Here is a 20,867-nt window from a genome sequence, read left to right on the forward strand (position 1 = left end):
CCTCTTGCCCGGCGGGGAGAAGTACAGAAGGGCCGGGTGTGCCACGTAGACGGCAAAGAGCCCCACTGCCAGCCCCGTCAGCGAGCTGCGCCTCGGCAGCATCGCTCCCCAAGACTAGCGCCGCGGCCGCCACCGGCATCGACCACCCCGCTGGGCGAGCAGGCCGAGGTGCTGGAACTGGGGCTGCCTGTCCTTGGCGCTCGGCACCCAGAATCCCGTCTTCTCGCCACCACCCAAGCTCCCTCCGGAGCCTGCCGCCGCCGCCGCGGAAAGAGAAAGCTGGCACCAGGCTGCCCGAAGATGAGCCGACCCCGGTGCCCGGGACAATATAAGACATACCCCCAAAGTAAGACACAGTGGGGTTTTGGGGGGTAAAAAGAAAGTAAGACACTGCCTTACTATCGGGGAAACACGGTATGATACGGATCTACTTGGGAAGCTCTGGAATGAATGAAATTCTAGATTAATTTAAAAGCAAGTAGTTAAATATTTTCCGGGTGACTCTTGGTATTTTATCACAAAACTTTGTAGACATGCTCAAAGAAACAAATGAAACCAATCATACAAAAGACACAAAAACTGTGATGGCGAACCTATGGCATCTGTGCCACAGGTGGCATATGAACCATATCTGAGGGCACATGAGGCATTGCCCTATGTCAGCTTCAGTGTGCACCAGCTGATTTTTGGCCTTCAGCAGGGTAGGGAGAGGCCTTTTTTCTCCTCCCCAATCTTCCTAATGAACTTCCGGTATGCCCGTTGAGCCTGTTTTTCGCCATCCACAATCTCTGGAGGCGTTCCTGAAGCCTGGAGAGGGCGAAAAACTGCCTAACAGGCCTACCGGAAGTCCAGAGGCTTCAGTGAGGCATGCACACATGCACAGGGGAGGGTGTGCTTGCATGCGCAGGGACAAGGCATTGCATTTTGGGTGTGGGCCCGCATGAGCGTGCTATCACGTGCATGCCCTTTTGGCACCTGAGCAAAAAAAAAAAAAAGGTTTGCCATTGCTGCCCTAAAACAAACTGTGGACAGAATATATAATGAGTGGAAATGATCACGACCTATGCAGCAGTGCTGTTTTTTCTTCCTGCCAAGTTAAATTACAGCCTTCTGACTCCTATGATTACAATTGTATGGATAAATCAGGATGCTATTCCTAATCTAGTATATTAATTGGGTGAAGGGGATAGAAAAGCACCTATTGATGCATAATCACCCAGAATATATAGTAGTTTAAAAATGAGGGATCCTTGGTGCTCTCTAAGCTTGCTTATTTTTTGCAGACCTTTCATTACCCAAACTAGCACTGATGATGTTACCTAGTTTGAGTAATGAAATGTCCTCAAAAAAAACAGGCGATCTAAGAGAGCACCAAGGAACCCTCATGTCAAGCCTGAGATACAAATATTCTTCTTTATTACTGCTGTATAGTTTTACATTCCTTCAATTTGTATAAGTCTACAGGAAAAGGTTATGCTATTGAGTATCTGCATTTAAAATATTTAGAATTATGAATGTTTTTGGGATTTAATATGTGAAAGGTGTTTAAATATTTATCATTAATTTTATATTTCTCTTAAAAGTATTTTGGCTTATCTCATTTTGATTTTTAAAATAATTATCTGACATATTTTTTCAAAAACAGATTGTGCATCAATTTTGGATGTGGTTTTTATATTAAAGTTTAGAAGCAGTTTTTTTAAAGGAAAAAAAATGTACAGAGTAATTGCAGTGAGCCATAGCTATTTGCATTCCTTTCTGATGCTAGTAAAATTGTGAGTATAACGTAATTGGAAAAGCAAGAGTCTTTGTTTTGAAGCACACAATTTCCTTTTCTCAAGAAGAAGGCAGTCAACAGCATTGTGGTGTGACTTTTTAAAGTCACTATCCTTCCTGAATGTGCTTTTTCTTCCTTATAATTGCAACTGTTTCTCTGGTGAATATAACCGCTTGTTTCTTTGTTTTTTTTTTTAAATAATGATTTAAATATCCTGTGCCTTTATGTTTGAGTTGTTTCAAATTTTTATTTTTCTAGTTATTTTAGCTATTACTCAAATACGTAAAATATTTATGTTCATGGTTAATTTCTGGAAATCACTCTTTCCTGTTCTTCCTGAACAATTTTTGAGCATAGAAAGGGTTTTTTTTTAATGCTTGTGATATTTATGCCTATTACACTATAATTTTTCTTTATTTCCTCAGTCAGAATGTTCAAGTATTTGCACATTAGTTGTTTACGGTGAAGGAATTAAAATTCATTATCTGAAATAATATTTTCAGAAACCTGAAAAAAATATTAACAGCAATATTTACAATTAAAATGTCTTGAAAACAATGGATAAATACCATAATAATGTTCACTATATAATTATATATAATAATATATAATACAATATAATTTATTTATACTTTTCAGGCATTAAGATTTTTTTTTCTTTCAGAGCACTTACAATACATACAAACATGTAGCCGTGTTAGTGCAATGGTTAGAATGCAGTACTGCAGACTACTTCTGCTGCCTGCAGGCTGCCTACAATTTGGCAAATCTCACCATACTCAAGGTTGATTCAGTCTTCCATTCTTCTGAGGTCGGTAAAATGAGGATCCAGATTGTTGGGGCACAATTTGCTGACTCTGTAAAATGCTTAGAGAGGGCTATAAACCTTTGTGAAGTGGTATGTAAGTCTGAAGTGCTATTGATAAGCATGAATATGACATATACCAACCTTTATTTCAGTGACATTCAGAGTCTCTCTGAGTCTTTATTTCTGTTGTTCTTATGTGCACAAATATATTCTTAAATTTCCCTTCAGATGTTTGGTTTCTCCAAGCTCTCTGCTCTTTCTTTCTGTCAGGATTTATGCATTTTTCATCCAGACAGGATCGTTCTTCGACTGACCCCCATGATCATGCCAAAAATTAACTTCTCTTTTCATTGGTCGCAAAAGCTAATTTCTTTGTTCCCTTTCCCGTGAAGAACAATAGCAATCTGATCGAACACTTGTAAAAGCTCATATTAAGACTTACCAAGTGGTGCTCAAGGCGGCAAGATGCTCATATCATGCCGCCTTGATGGCATCAACGTAATCCCGGCCACCCGCTCTGTTCTTAACCAGGGGGGAGTTGGGGAGCCCTTACAGAGTAGTGCCGAGGATTTTAACATGTTTTTCGCTGATAAAATTGCTCGGATCCGGGCGGACCTTGACTCCGATTGGATAACAGAGTCGACTGACAATGAGTCAGTCCCCCCCAGAGATCAGAATTGCCCCTACCCTCCTTGCCTTTCGTAAGCTCCTTAAAACCTACCTCTGTCGTCAGGCATGGGGGAATTGAGATATTCCTTCCCCCCAGGCCTATACAATTTATGCATGATATATTTGTGTGTATGTTTGGTTTTTAATAAGGGTTTTTAGTTATTTTAAATATTAGATTTGTTATATGTTGTTTTATTATTGTTGCTAGCCGCCCCGAGTCTACGGAGAGGGGCGGCATACAAATCTAATACATACATACATACATACATACATACATACATACATACATACATACATACATACATACATACTCTGGATGTTTGGAGAGCCTTCCAGGTCTATATTGATAGGATGTCTGCATTCCGGAAATCAGGGGCACTTTTTGCCTTGCCCCCTGGGGCATAAGGTGTCATCTACAACCATCGGCAGTTGAATATATGCTGCAATCATGAAGGTGTACGATCTTTCCGGCCAACCATGTCCTGGTTGTATCACGGCACACTCCATGAGAAGTGCAGCTAGATCCACAGCTTGGACTACTCAAGCGTCCTTAGAGTAGTGGTGCCGGGCAGCCACCTGGGTGTATCCCCAGTGCAGTTTATTCAGCATTATAAAATCAATTCCTTCGCATCTGCGGAGGCAGCTTTTAGCCATAGAGTTTTGCAGCAAGTTTTTGAGGTTCATCCTTGAGTGGGACTGGAGGTGCCTTTTTTTCCCTCATCCCCTGGGACCTTTTTTTTTTTTTTTTGGCTTTGATATGTCCCACTCTGAATGCTAACTCCAACCACCATAGAGAAGGAGCATTGGTCTTACTTGATACCTCTTCTCGTGGGTTGTAGCTAGCATGTAGCCCCACCCATCTCTTTTTTGTATTTTCTGAAGCTGTTCTTATAGGTTAACCAGACCTTGACGGTAGTCAGGTGGTTTCTGGGAGTCTTTTGTCCACAAGGATTTTAATACCACATTGAGTCTGGTTTTTCTTTAGCTTTGTCTAAGCTGGGGTTAAGATTGTGGACAGAGCTTTACAAATGATTGACAAACTCAGTCCTCATTCTAATTGGACAAGGAAAGCCCACTCTGAATCCTAGCTCCAACCCATGAGAAGAGGTGGATTAGGTAAGATCCCCTTTCTCAAATGCCTTCCACCAAGTAGACTTTTTGACATTGGTATTTAAAGTACTTATTGGATTCGTTGTAGGAATCAAGCAGTTAATCTTTACATTATTATGCTAGAATTTATAGTTTTGATTTTATTATCAGGAACCTTTATGGATTTGACAGATCAAAACATATGTATAAACTTGAAATGTTACATTTTTGTTGAATGCTTCCTAAGAAAGGGGAAAAAATTAGGACTCTGGAAATCAATCATTTTTGGACGTCTGGAAATGATTTACAAAAGACAGCATTTGTGGTACCTCATTTGCAAGATAGCAATCAGCAGTTAACTATTAAAATCTGTTTAAAGTTTCCAAGAAAGAAAAGAAGTGTTTCATGTAGAAAAAAATAAGTTTACATTTAGATGATTTACAATACTGTAGAGTATCAGCTAGGGATTATTATTGATAAAAGCATTTGAAACTATATACCATATTTTTAGTAGTATAAGATGCACTGGAGTATAAGACGCACCTTAATTTTGGGGAAGGAAAATAGGGAAAAGACTCTGCTTACCAGGTATTCATCTGGCTAGCGTCCTTAGTCTGGTCAGTTTCAGCATATTATTTTATCCCCTAGTTAGGGTTTAAAAAAAAACTTTATTCAGAGAGAGTAACAATGAAAGAGCTTGCAAACCAATAAGAGCTGGGAACATCATTAGCACCTGGAAAGAAACATTTGGAGCAAGTAGAACAATGGGGAAAACCCTGCAAAGACTTAGGGCTTGGATAACATTCTTTGCCAGAGAATAACATGAAAGAGCTTGCAAGCCAATAAGAGCTGGGAACATCATTAGCACCTGGAAAGAAACATTTGGAGCAAGTAAAGTTATGAGAAAAACCCTGCAAAGAATTAGGGCTTGGAAAACATTCTTTGCAGAGAGTAATATGAAAGAGCTTGCAAGCCAATAAGAGCGGGGAACATTGTTAGCACCTGGTTAGGGCTGCAAAGAAACTAATTCAGAGCAAGTTAGAGCAATGAAAAAGGAGAGGGGGAAAAGGTGCTTTTTATACTCTGAAAAGTACGGTATATAAGAGAAAAATGTTCCTAATCTCCAGCAATTTGAGTAAGTTTTGCAGAAGAAATATTTATGCAAACAAAAGGAAAAAAACATAGATGAAACAATAACTTCAGGTGCTTTTCACTTGAATATTTTATTTTCTAGTAATCTGCAAAACAGACATAGACTGCATTTCAAATTTTAGTGTCCGACACTTCTTTTTCAGTAGATCTGCCAAATTTATTTTCACATTTTGCTTCTCTCCAGACTCTGCATTCTAATACAAGACAACTCATCGTTAAACTGTGGAGTCCTTAGTTGTCTCTGAAGTTTGTTGTTTGGTTGTAGATGTTTCGTTATCAAATTAAGTAGCATCACCAGTGCTAGTAACAGTAAAATTACCTCCCTATTTATATAAAGTAGCTTATTCTGCCATTCTTGGTGGAAGTATTGTTCTCTTCTTGTTAGTTTCCTGATTATGGAAATCAGAAAACAACAATTTAGTTGATTGATTGTCTAGTGTTAAGCCCCATATTTGAGCAGTGGTTATATAAATGTTGTAAAATTGGCAGGACTTAATATTTGAACTACTTCATTAATGATCAGTTTATTGTTACTGTTTTCATTAAGCCTAACAGCCGCATTTAAGCAATGAGAGCTATAATCATTAAAATAGATGGGGAAAGGAGAATTAATTTACTGATTATTTATTATTTACTTTAAAAATGTATATGGCTGCTTGACTCACTCAATAGTGATTCTGGGCAGCCAGCAGAAATAAAATCCCAAAACAAAACTCCCACCACTCTGACAATAAAAATCAAACCAACTACTTGATGGACTTTGTACAACCCTGGGGTTTCCAGACCATTGTCAAAATAATGTGTTCGGTGTCTTTTGGAAGGGAGTCAATGTGTGTGTGTTGTGGGGATGGTAGTCTTATTTCCATAGGGATGATGCTCTACAGTGACCAAGCTACCATGGAGAAGGTCTTTTTTCTTACCAGATGAACCTCATTAAGGCAAGGGACCCATAACATATTTATTTATTCATTCATTCATTCATTCATTCATTCATTCATTCATTTATTTACTAGAGTTGGAAGAGGTCTTATAGGTGGTCATTTAGTCCAACTCCCTGCTCGAGCAATAACCCCACACCACACCTGACAAATGGCAGTCCAATCTCTTTTCGAAAATGTTGGAGCGTTCACAACCTCTGCAGGCAAGCCGTTCCACTGGTTGACTGCTCTCACCTTTAGAAAGTTCCTCATTTCAGGTTATGTATATCTCTCTTTGGTCAGCTTCCATCCGTTATTTTTTGTCTGGCTTTCTGGTGTTTTGGTAAACAGCCTGAACCCCTCCTCTCTGTGGCAGCCCTTCAAGTATTGGAAGACTGCTATTATGTGTCCCCTGATTCTTCTCTTCACTGGACTATCCATGCCCAGTTCCTGCAACCTCTCTATATGTTTTAGTTTCTGGTCCGTTTATCATCCTGGTTGCTCTCTTTTGCACCGTCTATAGTGTTCCAATGATTTTTTTGTAATGTGGTAATCAATACTGAATGCAGTACTCTAGGTGTGGTCTAACTAGGGCTTTATAGAGTGGTATTAGTACCTCCCTAGCCTTGGAGTGTATACCTCTGTTCATGCAGTTTAGGATTGTATTGGTTATATACATGCCTTCCTTCTCTAGTGGATCAGGTACATGTAGTTGTGAAAAGACAAGTCTTTCAAATAACATGTTTCTAAAAGATAAGTGGGTTGTATTCATACTGCCTAGGATCATGTCCACATTATCAAGATTGTTGCCAATGACATTGATATTCAAGCCTATATATTCTGACAGCCTGTCATTATTTAAAACACATGAAAAACATTTTTCGGTGTGCATATACAGATGCAGAAAGCTTTTAACCCAGCTAAATGTGGAATGGTGATTGGTGACAATAGCATATCTTAAAAAGCAAATCTATACAATTTGTATACTTATCTCTGTTGATATACAATTTCTAACTGGCCATCTTTATAGATATAAATAGCATTAAAACAGGGGTCGACAAAGTTGTTCAGAATCTAGGAGCCAGCCAAAAAATTTAGGAGCCAGAATTTTTTTTAAGCAAACTTGGTTTTTTGCCGAGTCTCCACCTGACATCGCTTTCACCCCCTCCCCCCCGGCGCAGGCCTGGCTCCGCCGAGCCGGCTCTGCTGTACTCCCGTCGGGATCCGAGGGGAGACCGTTAGTCAGAAACCGAAACAGAGAAGAAGGAAAGGGAGACCGGGCCGGGGACGCGGGTGAGGGGGGGAGGGGGGAGGAGGGGTTACTGGTCGGAAGTCACTGCGCACGCGGCCGGAGGAGGAATGAACAAAACCTCACGCCGGGAGGGGAGGGGCTTCCGCTTCTCTCCGAAGGCGGGTGAGCGGCCAAGATCGGAGCGTCTGTGTGCGGTGGGGGGGAGTGAAGGGGTTCGAGTAGGAGGCGGAATGGAGGCAAGGGGGGGAGGGAGAGACGCACGCAAGCGCAGGGGACGCTGGGAAAGCAGCTCGCTCCGAGGTTGATGGGCGGAGCTACGGAAGCCAAGATGTACCATTTCTGGGTGTAAACACAAGGCGGGAAAAATATACTGTATACACATACAGCAGTGTTTCCCAACCTTTTTGGAGCCGCGGCACATTTTTCATATTTTCAAAATCCTGGGGAACATGGGGGGGGCGCTAAAAAAAGTTTGGACAAAAAAAATCTCTCTTCCTCCCTTTCGCTCTATTTCTCTCTCCCTCCCTCTTTCTCTCTCTTCCTTCCTTTCTCTCTCCATCCCTCTTTCTTTCTCTCTTCCTTCCTTCCTCTCTTTCTGTCTCCTCCTTCCTCTCTCATCTCTTTCCTTCCTCTCCCTCCCTTTCTCTCTTTCCTTTCTCTCCCTTTCTGTCTATCCTTTCTATCTCTCACCCCTTCTCCCTCTTTCATTCCCTTTCTCTCCCTCCCTTTCTCTCTCATTCCTTTCTCTCCCTCTTTCCTTCCTATCTCTCTTTCTTTTTCTCCCTCCTTCATATCTTCTTTCTCTCCCCCTTCCTCCCTCTTTCCTTTCTCCCCCTCCCTTTCTCTTCCTTTTTCTCTATCCTTTCTACTTCTTACTCTTTCTTTCTCTCCCTCCTTCATTCAATTTTCTCTCCCTCCCTTTCTCTCCCTTTCTCTCTCTTTCCTTTCTCTCCCTCCCTTTCTCTTCCTTTTTCTCTATCCTTTCTACTTCTTACTCTTTCTTTCTCTCCCTCCTTCATTCAATTTTCTCTCCCCCCCTTCCTCCCTCTTTCCTTTCTCTCCCTCCCTTTCTCTTCCTTTTTCTCTATCCTTTCTACTTCTTACTCTTTCTTTCTCTCCCTCCTTCATTCAATTTTCTCTCCCGCCTCCCTCCCTCTTTCCTTTCTCCCCCTCTTTCTCTTCCTTTATCTCTATCCTTTCTACTTCTTACTCTTTCTTTCTCTCCCTCCTGCATTCAATTTTCTCTCCCCCCCTTCCTCCCTCTTTCCTTTCTCCCCCTCCCTTTCTCTTCCTTTTTCTCTATCCTTTCTGCTTCTTACTCTTTCTTTCTCTCCCTCCTTCATTCAATTTTCTCTCCCTCCCTTACTCTCTCTTTCCTTTCTCTCCCTCCCTTGTTCTCCCCTGGGGCTGCCTGTGCCTGCCCTGCACCACCCAACACGGACGGACAGCCCCCGGTCGTCGGTTCGTCGCCCCCCACCCCCCCACGGAAGGAGATCAGGCTGGCGAGGGCGGTAGAACTACGTCACCAGCCACTGGAGGGAGATCGGGCTGGCGGGGGCGGCGAATCCACCTCCCCAGCCGCGCGGAGGGAAATCCGGTAGGCGGGCGGGTGGCCGCGGCTCCCTGCGCGCCCCTGGAAAAGCATACAGGGAACGGTGCCCGGGGCCGCTTTAGCCGCCCCCCGCTCCCCCCGCCATCTCCCCGCGACTGCCTGTGCCGCTGCAGCCGCGGCCCCCCCCCCGCTCCCACCGCCAGTGCCCTCCCGCCGGCCCCCAAAGGACACTTGCCGATGACGACAGGGAACCTTCAGCTGGGCGGGCGCTGCCGTGCCGGTGCCTCCGACCTCCCGGTTCCTGCTCGATGCCGCGGTTTCTGGCGCTCTCCTGCTGGGCCCCAAAGAAGGAAGGCGGGAAAAAGGCGCGAAGAATGGAGCTCTCCTTCCTGCCTGCCTTCTTTGGGACCCAGCAGGAGAGCGCCAGAAACCGCGGCATCGGGCAGGAGCGGAGAGGTCAGAGGCACCGCAGCGCCCTGCCCAGGCGGCACACCGGTTGGGAAACGCTGACATACAGTACAGCAGCAACATTTTCTAGGCGCCAGACAACATTTTCTAGGCACCACTGGCGACCAGGCGCCTGGGTTTGTCGAACCTTGCATTAAAAGGTGGTGTTTTTATTACTTATAACTATATTCCATATACAGTGATACCTCATCTTACGAACCCTTCGTCATACGAACTTTTCGAGATACGAACCCAGGGTTTAAGATTTTTTTGCCTCTTCTTCCGAACTATTTTCACCTTACGAATCCGCCGCTGCCGCTGGATGCTCTGCCTCCAGACTTCTGTTGCCAGGCGAAGGCTCCCCTCGGTGGGAAACACCACCTCTGGACCTTCCGTTGCCAGCGAAGCGCCCATTTTAGCGCTGGTGGGATTCCCCTGAGGCTCCCCTCCATGGGAAACCCCACCTCCAACTTCCGCATTTTTGCAATGCTGCAGAGGAATCCCAGCAGGAAAATCCCAGCATCACAAAAACAGGCGCTTTGCTGGCAATGGAAGTCCGGAGGTGGGTTTCCCAGCGAGGGAAGCCTCAGCGAAATCCCACCAGCACGAAAATGGGCGCTTCAGCTGGCAAAAGGGGTGAATTTTGGGCTTGCACGCATTAATCGCTTTTCCATTGATTTCCATGGGAAACATTGTTTTATCTTACGAACTTTTCCCCTTTCGAATTTTGTCCTGGAACCAATTAAGTTCGTAAGACAAGGTATCACTGTATATATTCTTTATCTGAAATGTAGCTTACTATGAATTTTTATTTTCTTAATTCAAGTTATTTTGTAGTATATGGTGATTTAATTCTTAGGGTTAAATAACTACACATTAATTACATCCAAAAATGTCCCTTCAGCATTTCTGATTGAAGATCTGTCTGTTTTCCAATGCTCTTGGCAGTAGTAGTCACGTGTAGGTATTAACTTCCATCTGCCTGGAGACTGTATCAAATTTGCCTAGCCACTCCCCTTTGTTTGCTTGAGTTGTTCAGTTTTTACAACTCAGTCAGCCAAAGAGATTTTTTTGATTCAGCTCCAAGCAGATTGCAGTTAATTACCATTCTCTTCACTTTTATTTCAAGAAAGGCTGTTTGCCAAACAGGATTTCTTCTGCGGGTTGCTGCTCACTTCTCTTCGCCTACAGAGGCTGGTGAGTAACAAATTGCCTGGCTCATTTGGAGTGACTGCTCCCTCCGGTGTTTTTCTTCGGCCCTTATTTTTCGGGGATAATCCCTTCTGGGAACCCCAGTGCTGCAGGCCCTTTATCCTATGCGACCTGGCTATTGGAGAATGTGTAGGTCCCCCGGTCCGCTGGGATGACCACCACCACCATAAGTCCTCCTTCGGGATGAAGAATATGAAGGCAGCTCCAGGGTTTCAGGCTCAAGGAGAGAGCCTTACTCTGATAAGGGCAGCCTGGCTTTGCCTTCTGAGGCTGTGGCGGTTTTTAAACTGCTGTTTCTTCTTGCTGGATGCCATTTTGCCGCCTTGTTGCTGCCATTTTAATAAGGATCCAGACAAGACCTGGGGAGCCAGCTGCTGGAGAGTTTTTCTCTTTGAGCTTATTTGCAGCCATTGGTCTGTGTAGGTCAGTGTTCCGGATCACTGTTGTTCTCTCTTCACAGTGGCTACCATTTTCTCTCTGTTTAATAGCAACCACCATTTTGTTTTACAGACTGGATTGCTGCGGCAAATTTCCCCTCGCTGTGGAATTTCCTAACAATGGCACCTTGAGGAGACCCTGCATTGAGCTTCTTAGAGACCCATTGCTTGCTCCAGCCATCTCTTCTGGCCTTGGTGATAGCTTCCATGGCAAACCAACAGGAAGCTAGTGAGCTAAGAAGGACCAGATCAAAGGGCTCCGAAGGTTCCCCATCCATTCTGAAAGGAGAGTCAAGCAGGGTCAAGGCTCCTATATCCTCCTCCACCTCAGAGAAGGATGCTGAGCGGCACCACAGGGCTCAGAGCCAGTTCGCTAAAGCCTCAAAAGTGGCAGATTCATCTGTACCTCTTTCTGAGGAGCCTGTTTTTAAAGAGCTGCCTGACTTGCCTCTTCCTGAGTTCTTCCTGAGCTATTGCACAAGTCCTTTGGACTGGTTTCTGGAAGGGCTGAGACACCTGGACTGGTTTCTAGAATGGCTGAGGAGTCAGTCCCTTCCATCCTCCTATACAATGAGGAACATTTCTTTCCATTAACTTGTGCTATTCCGGGTCCAGTTCCGGGGTGGCGATTTCTCTTTTTCAGGTACTTACCTTTGACTCTTTGTTGCAAAAACTAAACAACCCAGGCAAGCGAAGGGCAGTGGCCAGGCAAATTTGATACAAAATCAGTCTTTAGGCAGATAGAATTTATTACTCAAATTTGACTACCTCTGCCAAATAACATATTAATAGGAATCAACGTTCTTTCTCTTGATTATTTGAAATCATTCCATTGCACTGAGTCATTAGTTGAAGATCTTGAAAAAGATTTTCATGGCTGACTGGGCAATTTTAATAGAAATTACTTTTTAAATGTAAATATAGGTTTATGCATACTATGCTGCTGGATTAGCAACTTATAGGTTTTTTAAAAACTTTATTGGACTGGACATTATATATTTAGACATGATTGTTTCAATTATGTTTATGTTTTGATCGTGAATTAGTTCAAATTTTAGATCTTTTTGTAATTAACCTTTCTTAGTAAAAGAGTTCTCAGACGAAATCTGAGTAAAATTTATATCCCATTCTAGCAGGCCTCTCATTTTTCAGAAAGGGCACTCACATTACCTGGACAAACTAATTGTTGGCTTAAGCAGTAAGATAGCACAATCTGGCTGCGATCCAGTTTTGTGAACACCTAGTAATGTTTGCACGTTCATTTATTCAAACATACATTAGGTAAAATATCAACGTTAGTGCTTGTACTTGGACGAATAGCTGTATTTTAAGTGGCAATCAAAGTTAAGCATAATGTCTTATTTATATCAATATATTGATATAAACAAAGGGATGTCTAAATTTGGAGCAAAAGTAAATTCAGAAAGTTAAATTTGATTTTCTGTCACAATAAATCTGATTTATATCCAATTAATTTAATTCAATTTAAACACAATTGAAGTCTTAATTGAATGATTTAAGACAGTGCTTCTCAATTATTTTCTGTTATCCCCCCCCCCCCCGAAGAAATAAACATTTTACGGCCACTCTCCACCAGGATAATTGCTCTTATGGGAGCTCCAATATGAGAATTTGAAAAAAGTGGAAAACATCCCCCAAAACATCATACATCTCCTTTAAAGATGAGCAGAGTTGTATAGCAATTACAAAAGTTCAAAAAGAATCTAAGATTTACGGCTGCAAGGGAAGACGGACTTTCTTTCGCTATTATAAAAGTGAGTACAATAAATCTTAACAAAGGAAAAAAATGGCGGAAGGAAGAGATCAGCCTCAGGAAAGTTGAAGCAAAATTAGATAAACTGCTTCAAATTATTGGATGCTTTGAAGAAAGATTTCAAAGTGTGGAAGGGATGCTCGGTAGCCTTGCCGAAGATATTAAAATATTTTTAAACGGAGCAGAAGAGTCGGCTGGAAAAATTTGAAAATTAGAGCAACAAGTCAAAAGCCAAGCCGAAGAATATAAGAAGTACAATTATAGGCTTACCAACCTGGAGGATTGTCTTAAAGGAGAAGAAATTTATGTTTGCATGGTTTTAGACCAGATGTTGCTCCAGGCTTGAAATTAGCTGGATGAAAGCGAACAGTGTTCAAATTGTTTTTGATGACATAGAACGAGTTCATTGGGGCGTAGAAACCCGGAGAGGCAAAGAGACATTGTTATGGCCTTGGCCAGTGCGAAGAAGGTTGAAATGATTTACAAGTATTTGAAAAGTTGTGCTGGCCTCAATCAAGATGGAAACGAGATAAGAGTCCTCAGAGATCTCTCCAGGGAACTCTGAAAGAGACAGCTGCTTTCCCTGCTGCTATTCTGGTGTTCCAGGAAAATAAGATGTTTAAGGCGCAATCATTGGAGGAGGGGAAAGTATTATTGCACCAACTGGGTATCCAGTTCGGAGAAAGCAGAGCAGTTGGAGAGCCACAAGGAGCAGAATGAGGAGAAGATTATTCCAGCAGTCGCGGTACCCCAGATGAGGAGGAAAGGCAAAGAGAGGAGCAGTTGAAGGAGTTTTTGGGGCAGGTGGAGGCCATCAGAAAGGAGCAGAGGAGAAAACCAAGAGTCCAGCCCAAGAGGAGAGCGAAGAAGTGAAGAGTTGAAACTGATTCTGTCTCCTCTTTTTAGAGATGTTTCCAGAAATTATTGTCAATTTTTATTCTCTTTGGGGAGACATGGGAAAAAAAGAAAAAAAGGTATTATTTAATGGTAAAATAAAGGAGGGTGGGAGGGTTCTCCCCCCCCCCCAAATATATAAAAATGGTTGCAAGGGGAGCTCAATGACGTAGGAACGTAATCATAATACGTTGATGATGGGGGTTTTTTGGGAATAAATGAATCTGAAGTGATGGAGTAAGAAGTTTTAAATGCAACAAGAAAATAAATAAATAAATAAAATTAAATGAAAAGGGAACACAAAACATAAGTACAAATTTAGTGCATTTCTGATACTGAAGTGCAGTTTATTGATTCAAACCAATCATGTCAGTAGACTGCAACAGGGAGTCTATATGGACATCTATTTTCTATACCAGTGAGTAAAACAGGGAACTATGCAAAATGCAAGGAAACTAACCCAAAGCTCATTGCTCCAATAAAGCATAATTACAAGAAATTTAAGATTGCATGCCTGGTCATCAGGTTATTAAAAAGTTTTACACTATTACATCCTTTCTTTCTTACAAACAGTTTCTTCTGAAAAAATACAAAATACAGTTATACACTTACTTCATTATTTCATTATGATTAAATCAGCAAGCATATGTTTACTATTTCACTTCTTTTAATATATTCAGTCAATAATTCTGAACAAGTAAAAATGTGCAACAATTACATCTATTTCTTTTTTTTGGATGACTCTATCCAAATTCTAATGGCTGTCTCACATAACTAATATTTCATCAATATTGACATCTACTAATTATGATAGCAGCGATCCATAAATAATATTTATGGATCTGAATCTTCAGAGGGGGCGGCATATAAATCCAATAAACAAACAAACAAAACATAAATAAATATTATTAAATAATATTGAAAAATCTTGTGTATTAGTCTCAACACTACAAATTCTCTATCTTACAGGAGTAGGCATTGATAATGCTACACATAGCTTAGAAGTGAAGGAATTCTAAAATTAATGATGTACATTTGAAATACTATTTTGCTGCAAAAAAATAAAGTTAGTATTTTACAATAATCAATTTGTATAAGAAGACTGTGAAAAAAATGTGGGATGTGGAGGACATCACACCTTCCAACAAAATGTCTGATGGAATAGATTAGTATCAAGGCTAAAATTTACAATGGCCTGTTTGTTGGACACATCAAGGAAAGCTCAGCTGACTAGGCAATTATCCATCAGGGGAAGTATTAACTACAAACAGTTACATGGGGTTAATTTTTCTGGCTATCTTGTAGGAATCTGTCTGATCAGTTGATCCATGTTGCTGAAATAAATAGCAATCAAAATAACTTTCTATATCAAAACTCATTGCACAGTTTAGACTGTGGACGGGTATCTGAAACAATGATTAGGTGCAAAGCCAAATTTTTCTTACTGTTATTTATTTAAATGGCCAATTAAAAAAGCAAAAATTTCCTAAAAATTTCCTAACGCTTGCAGTGATGCTTTTTGACTCAATTGTGTGGTGTCTTAGTTTCCATCTAAATTAGGCTGGTTGGATTAATTAAGAATGTCATGGTTATAACAGGAGACAAAACTTTGGTAACAATCCTTGGTAACAAATGGTAACAAACAAAGAATCAGGTATTATATAGAGCTCATCAAAACAGTACTTGTAGCACCATTGACAATAAATTTCAGAACAATTAGGATGTTCAGTCTAGATATATGTTTGATATTTTTCTTTAAAAAATCAGGAGTGAATTACTGGAAATTATGTACATTCAGCAATCAAAACCAGGTACATGTACATCATTTTTAATTAAGGCAAGGTAGTCACCCTTCTTATTAAATGTACTAAAAACTTGAAAACTGTTGATAGTTGTTTTCCTGACACATCTGCTAAAAGTGTTATTAAAAATTTTGAAAAATGGCATTACTGAAGTGGGGTTGCTTTAGCATCTAAATATAATATATATATATTATTGTATATATTATTACTGAAGTGAGGTTGCTTTAGCATCTAAATACAATAATAAAGATAACAACAATAACAAACATTCATTTATAGTGCCTTTTTAACAAAAGGCATAACAGCATGTCAGCAATAGCACTTTTTAACAGGGCCAGCATATTGGTCCTTATTTTACCCACCTCGGAAGGATGGAAGACTGAGTCAGCCTTGAGCCGGTGATGAGATTTGAACCACTAACCTACAGATCTACAGTCAGGTTTAGTGGCCTGCAGAATTGCAGTCTACCCACTGTGCCACCCCGGCTCATGAATGAATAAATGTGCAATAATTTTCCATTTTAATTAAAATTTATTTGAAAAATAATGGACACAACACACACACATCTTAAAAGTGATCATCTTTCTTTGAGTATTGCGGAGTATATATTCAGACTACATTAAAAAAAAATACATTTTTACTAGAAAAGATTGCAGAATCTTCCTAACGAATATCTTAAATCAGTGCTTCTCAAATAGTGGGTAGGTTAAGTCCTAATATAAACTCTGCTCCATGAGCTGCACTGGCTTCCAATTAGTCTCCAGTCACAATTCAAGGTGTTAGTTATCCCTACATGGCTTAGGGCCAGACTTGGGACTGTCTCCTACCGCATACCTCCTAGAGACCAATAAGATTGCACAGGGTTGGCCTCCTCCAGTTTCTGTCAACTAAGCAATGCAGGTTGATGGGACCACGGAGGAGAGCCTTCTCTGTGGCTGCCACAGCTCTATGGAACCAACTCCCCCCCCCCCAATGTCTGTACTACTCCCACTCTACTGGCCTTCTGAAAGGCTACAAAGACCTGGCTTTGCTGGCAGGCCTGTGGGCCATGATAATTTCTGTCATGGCCAAATTATATTGAATGCCATGTATGTGCATTGTCTGGATTGATTGATTTATGGTTTTTTTTTAAACTGGGGTTATAGTTTTAGATTTTTTCCATATTTGACTTCTTTTTTTTACTGTGTTTGTATTTTTATATTGTTGTAAGCTGCCCCGAGTCCTTCGGGATTGGGTGACATAGAAGTCGAATAATACAAATAAAAATAAATAAATAAAAAATTCTGAATATTTTCTAGAACATTGTACAGAAGAGCAATGCTTTAGTTTAGAATAATCATCAATCTTTCTTTTTCATAAAACTGCTTAGAGGCATGATGTTTTTTAGCTTCAATTTCTGTAATAATGTAGTTCATATGCGTTTTCCTCTTTCTTTTAACAGGCATTTATAGCAGTAATGAAGTAGCAGTATCTTTTCCAAATGTCATCTCTGGCTCAGGATCTAGCACTCCTGTTTCCAGTTCACATTTACCTCAACAGCCTTCTAGTCATGTGCAGCAAGTGGGAACTGTGTCTTCTACACCTTCTGTAGCTACAGCTGTTGCTGCAACTCAAGTAGGTTGTTAAAAATATTTTATGATCAATATTGCTGTGATAAATGGGACATACTGGCATTTTGCATATGCCTTTTCAGACAAATGTATCTAAAGAAAGAATAAACCATACATAAATCTTTCTTTTCTTTTAGTATGTTATGAAGAAACTCAGACTAACTTCTAATTTTTTCACTTTTGATTAATAATATTCAGAATTTGCACACTATAAAGTTAGATATTTTTTAAAAATGAACTTTTTGTTTTGATATTCTATTTGTTTTTCAGCTAGCTTTATCTTTTTAGCAGTTATGGTCAGTGACAGAATTCATTTATTCTATTACGCTAATTTTGTTTGCTTGGTTGTGACTTAACATGGTATGTTAGTCCAGTCAATTGTGAATCTGTATACTCTGGTTAAACAGTATTTACATTATATTTGTAAACCCAGCTAATGAATATATTTGAAAATTTTCACTGAATTGTAGTTAGTAATTACTATTAATTACTTAGTCTTACTTTGGCATATCTAATGTGCATAATAATTTGATGAATGTATCTTTAAATTTGTAAAGAGATTTGAAAGCCAGTGAAGTTGCTTGGTTTTTTAAATGTAATCACTTGCTGAATAATATATTAAAATCATATCAGAAATGCTGTAATGTCATATAAAAACTAGTATATTTCAGTAGCAGTATAAAGGCAAAGTAAGAAATGTTTATAAATATATAAATACAGCTATATAAATACCTGAGATGGAAACAAACTATTTATTTAAACTATTTTGCTATATGAATATTTTTACTTACAGACATTACTCATGGTCTCTTTGCAAAATAATGAAAATATGTCATGCTTAATTATAATAACTTCTTTAGTTATTCACCCATAGACCTAATAAAGCTAAATTGCATCTTAGTTTTATTTCCGGAAAGTTTTTTACTACATTAATCTTTTAACCGGGGTGAAATGGTACTGGTTCTCACCGGTTCCTGAGAACCATTTGAGGCAGCTGCAACTGGTTCAGAGAACTGGTAGTGGTGCCAGTGTGAGACTCTGCCCCCTCGACCAGTCTCTGCTTTCCATCGTTGCAGCCTGCTTCCCCTACTCCCTTCCCCACAGGCCGCAGTTTTGCCATGCCTCCTGCCTTCCATGTGGCCTTCCCAGTGTCCTCATGGCCACCATACGAAGGTAGGCAAGCGGAAGGCCCTGTGGAAGATAAGCAAGCATGTTGGGGCTGGCCAGCTGCAGGGAAGGATCTAGCAGCCTTCCTGGCGGTCTCCCACACCTGCTTGCTTTTGAGATTGGTGTCCAGGCAGGAAGGAAGGCTCATGACCACAATTGAGCCCAAAATTGTGGTTGCTAAACAAAAACATTTTAAAATTAGACATGGCCACTGAGTCACATGACCCTCAAGCCACACCTACCAAGCCACGCCCACAGAATCAGCAGTGAAAATGTTTAGATTTCACCACTGCTTTTAACCATTAACTTAGGTGAAAAAGCTTCTGATCTTTTGTCGTCATAACTACCCCCGGAGTCATTTTTATACAGGAGGAATTCTCAAAAGGCTAAATTCTTCATTTTAAACATAAAATATCCTACTAAATTACTAGAACTAAAAGAAACTTTTGAACTTCAACATTTAAGTGAAATGCTATACTTAGTGGTTCAAAATAAGTCCCATTGATTACAGTAGAATCTCTGGTAAATCTGCATAGGATTAAAGTCTGTTAATCCTTTAAGAACCCTTCATAAATTCCAGCTTTACAGGTGAGATACATTGAAATATTTACTAAAGCCTTTATTTAATGCCCATGGTAAATAGTGTTATCATTAAAACAAAACTCTGCAATAATTTATTTTTAAGTAAAATATAATTTCTTAAGGCATGTAGCTTTCTTTCTAAGAAACAGAGAGTAATGAGAAAACATTTTAACTAATTTTTCAATTATATAGGTAGCCCTCAATTTACAGCAGTTCATTTAATGACAATTAAAAGTAACAACAGAAGTGAAAAAAGTGACTTATGACTGCTTTTCACATATATACCTATTGCAACATCTTCGTGGTCATATGATCAAAATTCATGTTTGGCAACTGACTCATTTAGGATGGTTATAGTGTCTCGGGGTCATGTGATCCACTTTTGTGACCTTGTCAGCATAGTTCATGGGGAACCCAGATTCATGTAATTGTGTTACTAATTTAACAACTGCATTTATTCACTTAAGATCTGTGGCAAGAAAGGTAGTAAAATGGAGCAAAATGAGGTTCAATTGTAGTCATAAGTCAAGGACTACCTGTATATGTAATGATATAATAGCTTTCAATTGTATGTTTCTACTTTTGAATTTACTCTAATATTCTCTATATGCACACATACATTTATTGTAATTATTTTGAATATCTGGAATTTAGTTAGATGATGTCTTATATATCGATAGCTTGTATTTTTTATTACTTATGTGCTAATATTGGATAAATATATTTTTAACCTCATTATTCCAAAGAAAGAGGATAATAGATAGTACATGTTGCATAATAATTGCTCATTATTTGTTCCCTTTAACGGTTCTGAAATAGTGGATGTTAGATTTTTGACAAGTTGTTTGTATAATAATAATAATTAAGAATTTATTAAATTTGGATACCGCCCTCTTGTATGCTGCCCCTGTTAATAGTATAATCTGTTGTACATTTACCTGAAAATAAACTCCATAGAAAAGCAAACAGGATTGCACTGTAAGTAATTACCGTATATACTCGAGTATAAGTCGGGTTTTTTTAGCCCAAAAATGGGCTGAAAAACCCGACCTCGACTTATAATCGGGTGACTGACATGTCACCACAAGAGGGCGCAAGCGGCTGAGGGAAAGACAGCCGTCTGCCTTTGCTTCAGCTAGAAAGAAGCGGCAACTGCCCGGTCAAGAAGCAAGAATCCACCTAGCCAAACGGCTTTTTTCTTGTTTAGCGCGGCGTTCAAGTGGTTGGCAGGTTCCTTTGCTTGCACGCAAGAGCCAACCACTCGAACGCCACGCTAAACAAGAAAAAAGCCGTTTGGCTAGGGGGTAGATTCTTGCTTCTTAACCGGGCAGTTGCCCCCTCTCCCAGAACTTCTTTGGAGCTGAAGCAAAGGCAGACGGCTGTCTTTCCCTAAGCCGCTTCCTGGAGACCGCTAAAGATATCGCTCTGGGAGAGGGGGCAACTGCCCGGTTAAGAAGCAAGAATTTCCCCCCCCCCCAGCCAAACGGCTTTTTTCTTGTTTAGCGCGGCGTTCGAGTGGTTGGCTCTTGCGTGCAAGCAAAGGAACCTGCCAACCACTCGAACGCCACGCTAAACAAGAAAAAAGCCGTTTCGCTGGGGGGGGGGGATTCTTGCTTCTTAAACCTCTCCCAAAGCGATGTCCCAAAGCGGTCTGCGGGAAGCGACCGAGGGAAAGGCAATCGTCTGCCTTTCCTTCAGCCCGAAAGAGGAGGCAAATGCCCCGCCT

At 40.5% G+C, this 20,867-nt stretch overlaps 1 protein-coding gene across 5 annotated transcripts in view; it reads left to right on the forward strand.

The window, feature by feature from the left end:
• MLLT10 (MLLT10 histone lysine methyltransferase DOT1L cofactor) overlaps positions 1-20,867 on the forward strand; it is a 154,708-nt gene that overhangs the window by 81,329 nt on the left and 52,512 nt on the right. For all 5 annotated transcript variants that reach the window (XM_070727320.1, XM_070727321.1, XM_070727322.1 and 2 more), the window contains one exon: positions 17,224-17,396. In XM_070727320.1, the coding sequence (XP_070583421.1) occupies positions 17,224-17,396 (173 nt within the window). The remainder of the gene's footprint in view (positions 1-17,223; positions 17,397-20,867) is intronic.

Source organism: Erythrolamprus reginae, chromosome Z (assembly GCF_031021105.1).
Source record: "Erythrolamprus reginae isolate rEryReg1 chromosome Z, rEryReg1.hap1, whole genome shotgun sequence".
In the NCBI taxonomy this organism is placed as follows: Eukaryota; Metazoa; Chordata; class Lepidosauria; order Squamata; family Dipsadidae; genus Erythrolamprus; species Erythrolamprus reginae.